Source organism: Pelodiscus sinensis, chromosome 21, assembly GCF_052426305.1.
Source record: "Pelodiscus sinensis isolate ZL-2025 chromosome 21, ASM5242630v1, whole genome shotgun sequence".
In the NCBI taxonomy this organism is placed as follows: domain Eukaryota; kingdom Metazoa; phylum Chordata; order Testudines; family Trionychidae; genus Pelodiscus; species Pelodiscus sinensis.
This window is the reverse complement of record NC_143072.1, coordinates 23,398,644-23,415,296: the sequence shown is the minus strand read 5'-3', so window position 1 is coordinate 23,415,296 and position 16,653 is coordinate 23,398,644. Positions and strand designations below refer to the sequence as shown.

The 16,653-nt window shown below is 45.9% G+C and overlaps 1 protein-coding gene and 1 non-coding gene across 7 annotated transcripts in view; both read right to left on the bottom strand.

The window, feature by feature from the left end:
* The window catches only part of TEX14 (testis expressed 14, intercellular bridge forming factor), a 94,529-nt gene that overhangs the window by 56,927 nt on the left and 20,949 nt on the right, over window positions 1-16,653 (bottom strand). For 5 of the 6 annotated variants that reach the window (XR_012897040.2, XR_012897039.2, XM_075904673.2 and 2 more), the window contains 4 exons: window positions 6,258-6,372; window positions 3,301-3,466; window positions 1,156-1,292; window positions 124-205 (listed from right to left, as the gene is read on the bottom strand). Coding sequence is in view for 4 of the 6 variants with exons in the window: in XM_075904673.2 (XP_075760788.2) it covers window positions 124-205; window positions 1,156-1,292; window positions 3,301-3,466; window positions 6,258-6,372 (500 nt within the window). In the remaining 2 variants the exon portion in view is untranslated. The remainder of the gene's footprint in view (window positions 1-123; window positions 206-1,155; window positions 1,293-3,300; window positions 3,467-6,257; window positions 6,373-16,653) is intronic. The other variant, XM_075904676.2, reaches the window with a different exon arrangement.
* On the bottom strand, window positions 8,615-8,830 carry LOC112543979 (small nucleolar RNA U3). The gene has a single exon (XR_003087274.3). It is a non-coding gene; the product is annotated as a small nucleolar RNA U3 (small nucleolar RNA).

Sequence of the window (16,653 nt, the reverse complement as noted above, 5' to 3'; positions counted from 1 at the left end):
GAGCCTGAAAACAATACATGTGAGGCCATGTTTGGATTTAAATAGAAACAATGTGATTCTAATTGTGTTCAACAAATAAAAAGATATCAAACAGTGTGGAGTCCATGGTCTCTAATGTCTTACCTTCCCAAACCCAAAACTGTAGATGTTTCTTAATGAATTCGCTCCACCTTTTAGAAGTTTAGCCAGAGCACTGTCAGCAGTTCTAAATGTCAAAACATAGAAGCATAGCTACATGTAGATTACTAATGAAGGTCATGGTTGTTTGAAAGGTTACATTCCATAGAAAGAAAGAAAGAAAGAAAGAAAGAAAGAAAGAAAGAAAGAAAGAAAGAAAGAAAGAAAGAAAGAAAGAAAGAAAGAAAGAAAGAAAGAAAGAAAGAAAGAAACTGCAGCAAATCCATTTCAAATTCTTCACTTGATATTTGATTTGGCCTTGGTCAAAAATAATGAGGTTGCTACGACTCCCACATTGCTGGCTGACACCACCCTCAGCACCCACTAGCGCTGAAAGGAATCTCACAAGCATAGCAATGGCAACCCTATAGCATGCTGAAACATGAAGAATTATTTTTTTTAAGTAGACATATTTTACCAACTTGATTTTGACATGCAACTATTGTCTTGTATATGATTTTGTGTAAAGCTGGTGTATAGAAATGCAAATATGCAGACATCTTGAATTCACCTCAAATCTTTCCATGACAGTATTTAACTTAACAGAAAGATATTTCCCATTAGACACATCAGATTTACCAGTAAAAAATGTAAAACTGTTACAGATACATCCTCTAAAGATTGGCAGTGACTTACAGATAAAGAAAATAGATGGATTTAATTGTATGTAGTACCAGATATCTTAACATTAATAAAATACTGATCTGTATCTGATTTATTCAGTGAAACGTTCCCTTTTAAATTAAGAAAAATGTGTAAGTTACTACCAACCATTTGACCCTACTGTAGAAAGAAAAAATTGGTACTAATGACCACATATAAAGATGAGCAATCCTGATAAGTTAGGATGGCTAAAAAGCAGATTTGGTTTTAAAAAAGATATTGTCAAAAAGAAAGACAACAAAAAGTAAAACACATGATAAAGTTTCAGGATACTTAAGTATAAGATGAAACTTCACTATGAAGTTAAATTCTTACCCTTGAGAAATGCCACCAAACAGAGATGGGGTGCAGACAAGTACTTTTGATGAACCAACCTTCCTAAGTAAATCAGAAGGGAAATTCTGAATTGCAGCTTGCATGTGTGATGCACAACGCCGTATAAATTCTAACATCTGAAAAACATTAAGCATTCAAAAAATACTAGGTTATAAATGTTCCTATTTTAACTTCTTAGAGCAGGATCATGAAGGATCTCTGTTTACTGCCCATAAATGATCGAAAGTTATTATGCAGATGTCAATCAAAATTCAGCACATTTACAAAGAAGCTGCATCCACTGTGTACATATATATTTAAAGAAAAATCAATTGTCTGAATATGTAAATAAAATCAAACCTCAAGCCCTGCAGATGACAGCACCAATGTCAATAAGAATTCCCAAAGTAAAAATGATAAAACTACTGGATTCCAGCACAATTAATAATCTACTATATATTTAAGAGAATTTGTGCATCTGTCTGTCAGTGGCTGTGTCTACATTGGCAAGATCTTGCCGCCTGTCTACACTGGCCGTGAGTATGTGCACAAGAACACTGACTCTGTAATGTACAAAATCAGTGGTTCTTGCGCAAATACTCTGATGCTCCCGCTCAGGGATAAGCCCTCTTGCGCAAGTATTCTTGCGCAAGATGGCCAGTGTAGACAGCAACATTAATTTCTTGCACAAGAAAGCCCGATGGTTAAAATGGCCATCGGAGCTTTCTTGCGCAAGAGAGCATCTACACTGGCACGGATGCTTTTGCGCAAAGGCACATGCCAGTATAGACGCTCTCTTGCACAAATACTTTTAACAGAAAAACTTTTCCGTTAAAAGTATTTGCGCAAAATCATGCCAGTGTAGACGCAGCCCTTGTATCTGTCTCCCACGGTAAGTCCGTTTCTTCAAGAACTATTCCTAAACAGTAAGAGGTAAGAGCACCAAATTTGCTATGCAGCTTCCTCTTATAACTTAAAGCAAGATCAGAGTTTGGCTGTGCCAGGAAAATGGGATGTGCCTGGAATGCGACTGTTTCTCATAAAACGCTAAGGGAGGGGTCTGCTAGAGGGACACACATACTGCAGAATGACCACAGGGAGGTGGGCACACCTGTAAGATAGTGGCAGGCTGGGGTAGGGGCTCTGGATGTTGCTGCCAATGGCCACACCTAAGGCTCCTATGCTGGTGCTGGGCATGATTGGTCCCCCTTCCTGGCTGACCTACATGCCCCAAACCAGAACCCAAAGCACTCACCCCTGGCCATTAGCCCCATTGCTGGACACGAGGGGAGCCTGGGTGGGCCCACCAGCCAGGCACCATAGATCCGCCACTATGATGGCCCCGGGGAGCCACTGCCGACCAGGCACCACAGCCCCTGCAGCTTCAGGTAGCTCAGGGGAGCTGCCACTAACTGTCCACAGCAGCCCTGGGAAACCATGAACCACCCAGGCACCATGGCCCCCACTGCCACGGGTGGCCTCTCAGAGACCCCCCACAAACCTCCCAGCCCCCTGTCCTTACTCCTGCACCCACTCCATCCTCTGCCCTGAGCTCCTACAAGGACCCAAGCAAGTCCAGGTAAATTCTCTAGTAAAGGAACAATCTTTCTTGAATTACTGAGACTAGGTCTCTCAGTAAAATATGCACAATGAAAGACAAATGATCTCATACCAAGACACAATAATTTTGAATCAACAGCTTTCTTATAACATTTTGTTCCAGTAATAAATAAGTAATATTTATTCCAGAATGTTTATAGTTCTGGAACTTCATCCTGCAAACACTTACACACGTATGCTATCACATACATGAGTAGCTGCAGCTCCAATAGAACTATTCATGGAATATGCAAGGGATTGCAAGATCAGGGCCTATTGCTGCAGTTCTCATCTCTGCACATTTTCACATTATAGCTCTGATCTTATAGCCTGCTTGTAAGTACAGGCAGATTTCTGCCACTATGTAGAGTCCCACTGAAATCACTGAGCTTTCATGATTAAGATCTCAGAATATAATCTCAGCCGGAAAGTAACACAAAGCAATTCATTCAACATTATCTTAAAAAACATGTTTCCTGGGTATGGAATTTTTGTTCCCAGACACAATTTCCAAGATCAAACTATGAAGTGTACATATATGTGTACCTGAGCACTACTTTCCTTGCCAGCTGACATAGCCCAGTACTGTGGATTTCTTCCATTTTTATCATGTACTCGCAGATCACCTCCTGCGTCCAACAACTTACTGAGAATCCATTGATTTCCTGAGAATGCTGCAGCATGTACTGGGGTGCTGCCATCATAACAGCGGCTGAGGAATATTAGAACAGAAGCATTTCAAACTACCTTTCTGTGTTAGAACAAAAAAACCCAACTACCCTAATCTTGCCAAAGGGGATTAAATGTATGGAGTGAGAATTGTGTGGCCTTTTATTGTCACCCCAGACACTGGAAAATTGCAGGCAGGAAAATCGCATCCTTTTCTTAATACGCTTTTCTGCACTTTTCGTCTACGTCTACACTGGCATGATTTTCCGGAAATGCTTTTAACAGAAAAGCGTCCGTGGCCAATATAGACGCACTTTTCCGCAAAAAAGCCCTGATCGCCATTTTCGCGATCAGGGCTTTTTTGCGGAAAACACTACTCTGCTGTCTACACTGGCCCTTTTCTGGAACAGTTTTCCGGAAAAAGACTTTTGCCCAAACGGGAGCAGCATAGTTTTTCCGAAAAAGCACTGATGATTTTACATTAGATCGTCAGTGCTTTTCCGGAAATTCAAGCGGCCAGTGTAGACAGCTGGCAAGTTTTTCCGGAAAAGCGGCTGATTTTCCGGAATAACTTGCCAGTGTAGACACAGCCCTCCTGTTTTCTGCAGAAAACAAGCTTTGCCTTTTTACTCTCATTGGGAAGGTGCTTCTGAAGCTATGATTAATGTTTAGCATTTTCAAACTTCCAGTTAGGTTTTATGCTATTCTGCTGATCCAGCCTAGTAAAAAAACTGTCTCTTGAGGGACAAACAAAAACATTAGCAAAAGTTGTGAACAGTATTCCCTTCTGCCATTCACTTCAACCAGGCATTTACCTCAAGACCGAGTTGGAAACAGAGCCCTAGTCTACACTTAAAACAGATTGAACTATGTATGTCCCCAGGTATGTTGGTAGTTACACATACCTAACTCTGATCAAGGAGGTGGAGTACCTTCATCGACATAGTGCAGACAGGGGCGACATGTGGGGAGGGGCACAGTGAGTACATGCCCTCCAAAAGTCATGGGCAGGAGGGGCAAAAAGCCCACCAGCAGTTGGCAGGGCCAGAGTGCCCAGGCATCCAACGGCACTAGCGGAGAGGCCTGGCACCCACAGCAGGAATCAGAGCCCCCGCACTCACTGGCAGCGACAGGGGGAAGCAGCACGGAAGTGGAGTGACATGGCCAGGGGAGCAGAATGAGCTGTGGCTACGATGCTCCACTTCCTCTGCCACTGAGTGCGGAAGAGAGCTGGATCTCCACCCCAGCTTGGGGAAGGGGTAAGATGGGGGCAAAGCAAGGGTGGGAAAGGGGAGGGATGGGGACAGAGTAGGTGAGAGGCAGGGCCTGAGGTGGAGGCAGGTTGTCTGGGCCCTTCCCTGGGCTGGGACGGGGTCATGTAAAACCCATGTGTCCCCTGAGTGCAGGTACTTCCTACCATTGATATAGGAAACTTCTCCACTAAGGGACTGCAGTGGCAAACCTGCAGCTGTGCCACTGCAGCATCAAGTTCAACAATTCACAACCTTCCCCGAGGTATTTCCTAGGTGGAGTTCTTTGCCTGTTCTCTAAAACACTTTATTTGCTTTCAGTGGAAGGTACCTGAGCCTAGATTTCTACAGGTATTTAGGCTTTTCTCTGCTAAGCACCGCAATATCCAAATCACTTTGACCGTGTCTACATTGCTGCAATGTCACAGCATAGATCACAGGTTTTCAAACTGTGGTTCGGGATCCCAAAGTGGGTCTTAACCCCATTTTAATGGGGTTGCCAAGGCTGGTGTAGACTTGCTGGGGCCCCAGGTCAAAGCCAATGGCTGCACCGTGGTACCCAGGACCAAAGCCAAAGGCAAAGCCCAGCTACCCTGGGCTATGTCTAGACTGCAAGCCTCTTTCGAAAGAGCCTCTTTCGAAAGAGAGCGTCTAGACTGCACGCGGAATTTCGAAAAAGCAAGCCGCTTTTTCGAAAGAAAGCACCCAGTGAGTCTGGATGCTCTCTTTCTAAAAAGCCTGTTTGCTTTCAAGAACGCCTTCTTTCGAAAGAGCACTTTCGAAAGAAGGCGTTCTTCCTCGTGGAATTAGGTTTACCACCGTCGAAAGAAAAGCCGCATTCTTTCGATTTAATTTCGAAAGAACGCGGCTGCAGTCTAGACGCAGGTGAAGTTTTTTTGGAAAAAAGGCTACTTTTCCCGAAAAAACCCCTGAGTCTGGACACAGCCCTGGAGGCAGGGCTCAGGTTTTGGCTTCAGCCATAGGTGCTGGGACTCAGGTTATAGGTCTCTGGCACAGGATTGAAGGTCTTGGGCTTTGGCCACTCTCACCCAGGATGGTAGGGATTGGGTGGGGTGAAGTTTCAGTTTCTGCTAATGGTTTGTGTAGTAATTTTTGCTGTCAGAAGGAGGCCACAGTACAATGAAGTTTGAGAACTGCTGCAGATGCTTCCTACAAGGATGTAAGGTGTTTGTCTATTACTGTAGGTAATCCACCTGACAGGCAACTTAGTTGACAGGAGACACACCTACACCACGTGAGGTCACTATTGCTATGGCACTATTTTTCACACATCTGAGCATCATATCTCTATGTCAACCTAATGTTTAAGTATAGACTAGGCCATGAGCCATGCAACACTAAGCAGAGCAAAGACTAAATACTTTATAAAAAAAATCAGGGCCCTGGGTTTTTTTCTTTCCCCATCAGCTCTGTAACAAGTACAGTTGGATGAAGGTTATTTCTCTCTTTCATCTGCTCACTGACCGTTACTAAATAAAATCTTGTGTATGACAATAAGTTGATGTTGTAACAAACTTAAGTTTGTTTCAATTTAAGGATGTAATTCTGCCTCTGATACTTAACTGATTTGGGTCTGATCCATACTCCAAGAGCACATCTACTAATTTACCAAGTCCTAGCAATGCAGCAGTAAACAAAGCGGTCTGGCCCAAGGAATTAGTTGTGTCAACACAAATACCTGCAAAGGATAAATAAATAAGTAATCACGCCTCTTCTGACTATACAATCTCAAACACATCCCCTTTATCACGCTTTAATTTCTTCAGACATAAATATATATATATACAGGGCTCGCCAAGTGGCGGCGAGCCCCACTCACAAGCCGCGCAGTTCCGCACGCTGCGCATGCGCTTACCGCTGTGCCAGCTTGTAGTCTACTGGCCACGGGCGAGTAGATTACACTAATTGTCAAGCCCTGTGTATATATATATATATATATATATATAAGATTTATGTGTCTGTCTGCGAGTATGTCCATCAGTCTGTCTGCGAGTCTGTTTGTTAAGAACTCCTCCTAAATGGTAAGACTAGGATCACCAAATTTGGTATGTAGCTTCCTCTCGTCAGAATTTAAAGCAACATCTGGGATGTGCCTGGAACTCAATTGGAAAGAGAGGGGACTGATTGGAGGGACAGTTATACTGCAGAGTGACCACAGCGGGAAGCTTCACAAGGAAGACAGTGGCTAGCTGGAGCTTACCATCTTCTGGCCACTGGCCCAGGTAAGTGGCCACCCTATCTCAAACCCCTCTGCCCCCGGCCCTTGGCTGCAGCGCTGGACCAGGGGGAAGAAAGTCCCACCAGCTCCACCGCCACACCTCCCCACTTCCTCGGAGCACCGCCAAGGCCAGGCAGCACAGGCCAACCCAAGAAACCACAACCTCCCACACCCCAGCACCACCGGACTGCCCAGCGTGCCCACCCCCTGGCCAGACTGTACAGCCCCCCCTCCCACCCTGAACCAGGACCTGGGAGCACCATCAGGGCTGGCCTGCACAGCCCTCCCACTCCATTCCCTGAACTGAGCCCAGAGAGCACCAGCCTGTGCCACCCTATCCCCCTCGGTCCCCCAGGAGTGCTGGCCTGAGCAGCCCCCTCTTCAGTACCATGGACCAGGACCAGGAAGTGCCAACAGGGCCAGCCTGTGTGTCCTCCCCCATCCAGGGACTGGAGAGTGCCAGTAAGGCAGGCCTGTGCAGCTCCCCCCGTCCTCACAGCTTGGCCCCCAGGGAGAATCTGGTGGGCAGGGTGTGCAGCCCTCCACCCAACCCAGAGAGAAGCCAGAAGGCAGGGTACACAGTCCCCACCATCCAGAGAGAAGCTGTCAGCCATTCCCATTCCTTGCCCTGAACTCCTCCTCAGCCCGTTACCCTAATTCCTGCACCCGATACAACCCTATCCTCTACCCCTAAACTCCCCACATTCCCAAGGCCCTGCCCTGACTCCTGTATCCCCAAAACTGCCAGTCCCCTGCCCTAAAGGAACTGGCCAACCCAGATAAGCCTTTTATGTCACAGTGAAAGGTGCAAGATAAAGAAAGAATGCAGTTCAGCTGGGAAGAGTAGGTGAGAGGAAACATTTCTCCTGGTTTTCCTACGGTGGGGAAAACTGCAGAAGCAGACCTGATCTTGCTACCATTACTGAGCCTAGAAGTCAAGAGACAGTAATTCTGATATACTGTCTGGACATCACATATTGCCCAATGGCTGTGTCTAGACTGGCAAGTTTTTCCGCAAAAGCACCTGCTTTTGCGGAAAAACTTGACAGCTGTCTACACTGGCCGCTTGAATTTCCGCAAGAGCACTGACGATCTCATGTAAGATTGTCAGTGTTCTTGCGGAAATACTATGCTGAGGGGACAATGTCAGCCCTATGGCTACAGCTAGACTGGCATGATTTTCCGCAAATGCTTTTAATGGAAAAGTTTTTCCATTAAAAGCATTTGTGGAAAAGAGCGTCTAGATTGGCACGGACGCTTTTCCGCAAAAGCACTTTTTGCGGAAAAGCGTCCGTGGCCAATCTAGACGTGCTTTTCCGCAAAAAAGCCCTGATTGACATTTTTACGATCAGGGCTTTTTTGCGGAAAACAAATCTGAGCTGTCTACACTAGCGCTTTTGCGCAAAAGTTTTGCGCAAAAGGACTTTTGCCTGAACGGGAGCAGCATAATATTTCCGCAAGAACACTGACAATCATACATGAGATCGTCAGTGCTTTTACGGAAATTCAAGTGGCCAGTGTAGACAGCTGGCAAGTTGTTTCAGAAGAAAAAATAAGGAACATACCAACCAGAGCAGTCCAAGAAAAACCAGAGGTTTCCGCAAACAAACAAACACTGAAATAAAGAAATTTCACTAGCAAACACAAACTATAAGCAGCTCTCTTTAATACATATCTTTTTTTAAACTTTTGATAAGAGCTAACCACTCAGCCTATGTTTTCTCCCTCCAACTTCCCAAAAGGGAAGAAAGAACAGTCATTAATAACAGACAGCAGCTGCATTAAAGCAACACTGCCTACTCAATTCGTGCTCAGAAGAGAACACTTTCACTCCACCTCGTGGATAGCAAGACCAACCACTTTCAACTGCACTGCTCTAGTTACAAACTATAGAAATGATCCCTGAAAGTATAGCCTTCACAAAACAAACAAACACACACACACACAATCACACACACAATCACACACACAAACTTTCTTATCATGGCGCTTATTCTCATGCAACACCTCGGAAACTATGGAATAGAAATCCTAACGCAAGTGCCCGTCCCATTCAAGCACAGTCCAGCTTCTTTTAGAACTCTGCATGTTAGAAATATGTTCATGTCGATATTTACAACCACACGCCTCCTGATTAGCATGAGCAGCGCCTGGCAGCCAATCAAACTTTCCTGCTTTTACTTCCTGAAACTGCGGCCCCTCTCACAGGCTCCTTATATCACATGACAGTTGCTGGACGCAGAGGATACTGACAGGTCAGGCTTTTTTAGCAATTTCTGCAGCTTGTTTCTCCCGCTTACTCTCCATCTGCTCTGAAAGCTTTTGCATGATGATGGCGGTTTCATGTTACTGGTAGCACTGCACTAAATAAGTGGTTCTCTACTTTACAATCATCTGTACCCCTTTCTGTTGTCTGATTTATCTTGTATACCACCAAGTTTCACCTAACTTAAAAACTACTTACTTGCAAAATCAGACATAAAATCGAAGTGTCAAAACTCTGCTAGCTCTTACTGAGAAATTGTTTACTTTTTTCTTTTTTACCACCCCCCTCCCCCAAAATAAATCACTTTAAATATAAACATTGTGCTTACACTTCAATATAGAGCACAAGAACAGAAGAATGGCCATACTGGGTCAGACCAAAGGGCCGTCCAGCCCAGTATCCTGTCTGCTGACAGTGGCCAATGCCAGGTACCCCAGAGGGAGTGAATCGAACAGGTAATGATCAAGCAATCTCTTTTCTGCCATCTATCTCCACCCTCTGACAAACAGAGGCTAGGGACACCATTCTTCACCCATCCTGGCTAATAGCCGTTAATGGACTTAACCTCCATGAATTTATCTAGTTCTCTTTTACACCCTGTTATAGTCTTAGCCTTCACAGCCTCCTCAGGCAAGGAGTTCCACAGGCTGACTGTGCGCTGTGTGAAGAACTTCCTTTTATTTGTTTTAAACCTGCTGCCCATTGATTTCATTTGGTGGCCCCTAGTTCTTATATTATGGGAGCAAGTAAACAACTTTTCCTTATTCACTTTCTCCACACCACTCATCAGGGCTGGCTTTAGGAAGTGTGGGGCTCAATTCAAATCGTTTTGGCGCCCCCCCCCCCGGATTTTTTGGTGAGAAAAAACAAACAAACAAACACCACACCCAACAAACCACAACCACACAAAAATATCACATCAGAAGTAGATCTGATCAAAATGTATATCAATATAGTTGAACATTTTAAAAAAATGCCATCCTTTTTTATGCAAAATTTTACATAAAATTAAATCAGTTGCCTTAAGTGTAGGTCAAATATTTTCAATTGCAAACTATCCAATCTTTTCAATAAAGTTTAAACTTTGATTTTTAAAAAGTTACCAGAGAGCATTTCAGTTTTCTGTTACATTGATTTGCTTTTTAAATAGCAAAAAATGGAGTCTTTGTTAAGAAGGTGTCAGTTCTGTGGTCAAATCCCAGTCCTTAGTAATTTCAACACCAATGATTTCACTAGGTAATATGGTACCGCACCACCACTGCCTCCTTTGCATTGCCCTTCAACACACTCCCTGCATGTTGAGTCCAAGGTCAGTCTACACAAGATTTTATCAATGTTTTTTGCTCAAGCGATCACTGAGACAAGACAAGGACTCTCAATTGATTCTAGTCAGCTCTGCCTTTAAACACTGGGGCTGTGTCTAGACTGGACAATTTTTCCGGAAAATCAGCCACTTTTCCGGAAAAACTTGCCAGCTGTCTACACTGGCCGCCTGAATTTCCGCAAAAGCACTGACAATCTCATGTAAGATTGTCAGTGTTCTTGCGGAAATACTATGCTGCTTCTGCTCGGGAAAAAGTCCTTTTGCGCAAAACTTTTGTGCAAAAGGGCCAGTGTAGACAGCTCAGATTTGTTTTCCGCAAAAAAGCCCCGATCGCGAAAATGGCGATCGGGGCTTTTTTGCGGAAAAGCGCCTCTAGATTGGCACGGACGCTTTTCCGCAAAAAGTGCTTTTGCGGAAAAGTGTCCATGCCAATCTAGGCGCTCTGTTCCGAAAATGCTTTTAACGGAAAACTTTTCCATTAAAAGCATTTCCAGAAAATCATGCCAGTCTAGACGTAGCCTATGGCCACGAGGAGTAACGGTAGTTCGGAATAGGAAGCCTAGTCCGAACTACCTAGTCCGCACAGAGTCCGCACTAGCGGACATTTAAAAATGGCGGCGCCCGGCAATATGCAAATGAAGCCCGGGAAATTCAAATCCCGGGCTTCATTTGCAACTCCGGTTGCCTACATTACCACCCTAGTTCGAACTAGGGTGGTAGTGTAGACATATCCTAAAAGAGTATCATAAGGAAGAGGAAGAAAAATTGTTCTGCTTGGCCTCTGAGGTTAGGATGAGAAGCAATGGGCTTAAATTGCAGCAAGGGAGGTTTAGGTTGGACATTGGGAAAAACTTCCTGCCTGTCAGGGTGGTTAAACACTGGAATAAATTGCCTAGTGATATTGTGGAATCTCCATCACTGGAGATATTTAAGACCAGGTTAGACAGACACCTGTCAGGAATGAGCTAGGGCAACTCAAATTTGGAAGACCCAGGGGCCACACTGATACTTACAGAACATGCTGAGGGTCTCAACTTAAGTGTGGTTGCACATGCAAGCAAATATATACAAATAGCTTCTCTCACACTGACAGGCACGAATACAAAGATTAAGACAAGACTACCCAACACACAGGCCCCATTTAAGTCAGTTCTGCTGATATTAATAAAATGCAATATTTACCTGATTTCTACCCATGGGACAGCACTTTTCATGAGCAATGACAGTCCAAGAATTTAACTACTAAAACACATATAAACCGAAGAGCTGACTACTTTTTTGTTTTGACTCCCACTTGCCGGCCACGTGTTGATCCCCACTTAAACCCAAACTGCACCGTGGGGCGCAAACAAACTGGCTGTGGGCAGCATACCAAGTTATTAATAAATATTTTATAAACCTTTACCTTTTCTCTCTGCTGCCATGTCTCCTCTCCTTGCTCCATCATCTCCCCTGGTGCATGCTGCCCCCCAACTCCTTACCCTCCTCTGCTGTCCTGACTCCTGCCCTTCTCACTGCCCTCAGCCCTCCTGTGACCTGCCCCCCTCCACCAGCCGTTCTCTCCCCCCTGTGCCCACTCCTCCAGTAGCCCCACTCTGATCATGTGAGCTACTCCTCTTCTAATACCTTTCTCTACACACCTGCCCTGCCTCTCTTCTCTGGTGCTGGTCCCTCCCCTGAATGCATCTGCCCTTCAGCGTCACCCCAGAATCCCCTGGCACCTGCACCTTCCCTTAGCCCTTCCCTTAGCCACCTTCCCCTTCTCTTACTGCCCCTGCCCTCTTTTTCCCCGATGCCCACCCCTCACCACTCTCTGCCCCGTTCCCCTCTGTGCCCTCACACATGACTTGCTCCATCCCTACCTTTCTCATGCCCACCCCTTCTTTCAAGCCTTCTCCCAGCTCCTCTCCCTCCAACCCCCAATGCCCTTCATCAACACAACTGAAATTTGGAGATAACTGCATTTTTAAGTTTTACAGCACTTTATTATTTTTGTACTTTCTACACCCAAAAATTTCATCATGCATCCAGCTACGATTAAGTTGTTTAAACAAATGTGATGCAATGGTAGAAAAAAAATGTGTTTCTGAAAACTGTAGGTACTAGGGGTACTTATAATTTTTTTTAAAAGAGTACTTTATAAAAAAAGGTTGAGAAACACCGATACAGAGTACAGGCCCTCCTCGCTATACGTTCCAAAAAACTTGGACTTACAACGAAACAACTTAAAGTAAGGATTTTTTTTTCCCATGGCTGACTTGAATTTGCGCAAACCGAGGCATTCTGAACAGAGGTGTCCTATCCACAAGACAGTTCAGGGTGTGGGGGGGGAAATCCTGCTGCCGGCCCCCGGTACCCCTAGTAATCCCCTGGGTCATTTTGCTTGGGGGAGGAGTCTTGAGGGAAGTAGTGCAATGGGGGCGGAGAAGGGGTGGCGTGAAGCAGGGACAGGAAGGGGCAGGGCAGGATTTGGGAAAAAGAGGAATGGGGGCAGAGCAGGGAGGGAGGGGAATTCTCCCCGGGCCCCCACACTCCAGTAAGGATGGCACTGACTCTGAACCATTGCTAGTATGCAGAAGCAACATAGCTACACTAGGTGGCTGTGTCTAGACTGCATCCCTTTTCCGTAAAAGGGATGCAAATTAGACATATAGCAATTGCAAATGAAGCGGGGATTTAAATCTCCCCCGCTTCATTAGCATAAAAATGGCTACCGCTTTTTTCCGGCTCGGAGCTTTGCCGGAAAAAAGCTCCAGTCTAGACGCGGATCTTTCAGAAAATAAAGCCTTTTCCAAAAGATCCCTTATCCCTTATTTAAAGAGGGACGTAGCCAGAGAGAGGAATAACTCCTGCGCAAGAAGCCCTCTGTTCGGACACTTTACTGTAAATTTATTTGTGCAAGAACTCGAGTACAGTGTAGACACTCTGCAAGTTTTTGCGCAAGAACAGCCATTCTTGCACAAGAAGCCTGCAGTGTAGATGTAGCCTGAGGGAAAAGTCTAAACTAATTATAGTAATTTTAGATGGTAATTACTATAATTAGTTTAGACTTTTCCCTCAGGCTACATCTACACTGCAGGCTTCTTGTGCAAGAATGGCTGTTCATGAGCTTTCGTGGGCATAGCCCACTTCTTGCTGTTTTTTTCTGTAACAGACTCACGCGGCTACCCCCTAAAGCTATAGTAATTTTGTTTTTCCTGTTAGGAAATAAGAGCATTGCTTTGACTTTGTCTTCAGCCAAAGACAGTAGAAAAGAAACTGACGGGCTCACACCATGCATGCACTCGACAAACAGCAGGGGCGCAAGACACTGGGTGCACAGGCGCAGCCCGAGGGGCTCTGCTCACCAAAAAGCTCCCATCAGCGGCACACGGATACACCAAGACCCGAATGGACACCACTCGAAGAATCACAGGCACACCACTCGAAGAATCACTCTTCTTCTCCATACTAGGGAAAGGTCCTCCATTCTGCCCCTCATGTCAGGACTGTGTACATGTTCTCATTCCCCCGGGTACATCTACACAGCAGGGCTATTTCAGGATACCAGAAGTATCCCAAAATACCTATCCCGTGTCTTTTGAATGTGCCAGCTATTTCGAGAGAGATCTTGAAATAGCGGATGTGCTATTTTGGCATCCCTGTAACCCTCATTACACAAGGGTTAAGGGATGTCTCAAAATATTGTGTTCTTTAGAAATTTGGTACTGTGTAGGCACGCCAAATTTCAAAACACGCTATTTCTAAATTCAATCAAAATAAGATATGCAATTTGCGTAGTGCAAACTGAGTCTCTTATTTCAAGTGTAGAGTATTGTGTAGAGGCACCCCGTTATTATTCTTTCCGCCTGAGATCTAAACCATTCAGGCTTTGTCTACACTGGCATAATTTTCCGGAAATGCTTTTAACGGAAAAGTTTTCTGTTAAAAGCATTTTCGGAAAAGCACATCTAGATTGGCAGGATGCTTTTCCGCAAAAACACTTTTTGAGGAAAAGCGTCCGTGGCCAATCTAGACGCGGTTTTCCGCAAAAAAGCCCCGATCGCTATTTTCGCGATCGGGGCTTTTTTGCAGAAAACAGTACTGTGCTGTCTACACTGGCCCTTTTGCGCCAAAAAGACTTTTGCCCAAACGGGAGCAGCATAGTTTTTCCGGAAAAACACTGACGATCTTACATGAGATCGTCAGTGCTTTTCCAGAAATTCAAGCGGCCAGTGTAGACAGCTGGCAAGTTTTTCCGGAAAAGCAGCTGATTTTCCAGAAAAACTTGCCAGTCTAGACACAGCCATTGGCTGTGTCTACACTGGGCCACTTATTCCGGAAAATCAGCCGCTTTTCCGGAGTAAGCTGCGAGCTGTCTACGCTGGCCCTTGAATTTCCGGAAATGCAACGATGCTCTACAAAATCAGCCGCTATTCCGGAAAAACTATTCTGCTCCCGCTCGGGCATAAATCCTTATTCCGGAACACTGTTCCGGAAAAGGGCCAGTGTAGACAGCCCAGTAGACTTTTCCGGAAAAAAAGCCCCGATTGCTAAAATGGCGATCCGGGCTCTTTTCCGGAAAAGCGCATCTATATTGGCCACAGACGCTTTTCCGGAAAAAGAGCTTTTCCGGAAAAGCAGCCTGCCAATGTAGACGCTCCTTTTCCGGAAAAACTGAAAACGGAATAGTATTCCGTTTTAAGCATTTCCGGAAATTCATGCCAGTGTAGACACAGCCAACTATGTCTACACTGCAGGCTTTTTGCACAAAAACTTGCGTTCTCGCGCAAGTAAATTTAGAGTAAGTGTCAGAACAGAGGGCTTCTTGTGCAAGAGTTATTCCTCTCACCACGAGGAATAAGCCCTCTTGGGCTACGTCTAGACTGCAAGCCTCTTTCGAAAGAGGCTTTTTCGAAAGATACTTTCGAAAAAGCCTCTGTCGAAAAAGTGCGTATAGACTGCAACCAGTACTTTCGAAAAAGCATGCCGCTTTTTCGAAAGAGAGAACCCACGCAGTCTGGATGCTCTCTTTTGAAAGAGCCCTGTTTGCATTTAAGAACGCCTTTTTTCGAAAGAGCACTTTCGAAAAAAGGCATCCTTCCTCGTGAAATGAGGAGTACCGCCATCGAAAGAAAAGCCGCGTTCTTTTGATTTAATTTCAAAAGAAAGCAGCTGTAGTCTAGATGCAAGTGAAGTTTTTTCGAAAAAATGCTACTTTTTTCGAAAAAACCCTGCAGTCTAGACACAGCCTTGCGCAGGAGATCTTGTGCAAGAAGGCAGTGTGGACAGGCAAAAGGGGTTTCTTGCGCAAGAAACCCCTATGGCTAAAATGGCCATCAGAGCTTTCTTGAGCGAGAGAGCATCCACACTGCCATGGACCCATCTGTTGCACAAAAGCACAGGGGCTGTCTGGACGAGCTCTTGCGCAAGACCTTTTGCACAAGAACTCTTGCACAAAACAGTTCTTGCACAAAAAGCCTGCAATGTAGATGCAGTCTTAGGTTTAGGCTAATGATGCTTCAAACTTTCTCTAACACTTTAGATTTGGTATAGGGTTCAAGAGGCACAGCTAATCTTGCTACCATTACAGAGTCAACTAGTAGAAGTCAAAACACAGCAATTTTTATGCCCTCTGTGGATTACCGGACATGCTTGGGACAGAAAAACAAATACCGTATATTCCGGCGTACAAGACGACCTCTGAAGTTAAAAAACATCCCCCAAAAATCGGGGGTCGTCTTGTACGCCGGATGCCCCGCCGCCGGAGCCCCTCCGCGGCTTTGAAAGCCTCGGGGGAAGCCGGCGGCGGGGCATCCCAGGCGCGCATGAGCTGCCCGCCCGCCGGAGCCCCTCCGCGGCTTTCAAAGCCTCGGGGGAAGCCGGCGGGGGGGCATCCCAGGCGCGCATGGCGCGCATGGGCTGCCCGCCCGCCGGAGCCCCTCCGCGGCTTTCAAAGCCTCGGGGGAAGCCGGCGGCGGGGCATCCCAGGGGCGCATGGGCTGCCCGCCCGCCGGAGCCCCTCCGCGGCTTTGAAGGCCTCGGGGGAAGGCGGCGGCGGGGCATCCCAGGCGCGCATGGGCTGCCCCCCCTCCGGAGCCCCTCCGCGCGGCGCGGAGGGGCTCCGGAGGGGGGGCAGCCCATGCGCGCCTGGGATGCCCCGCCGCCGACT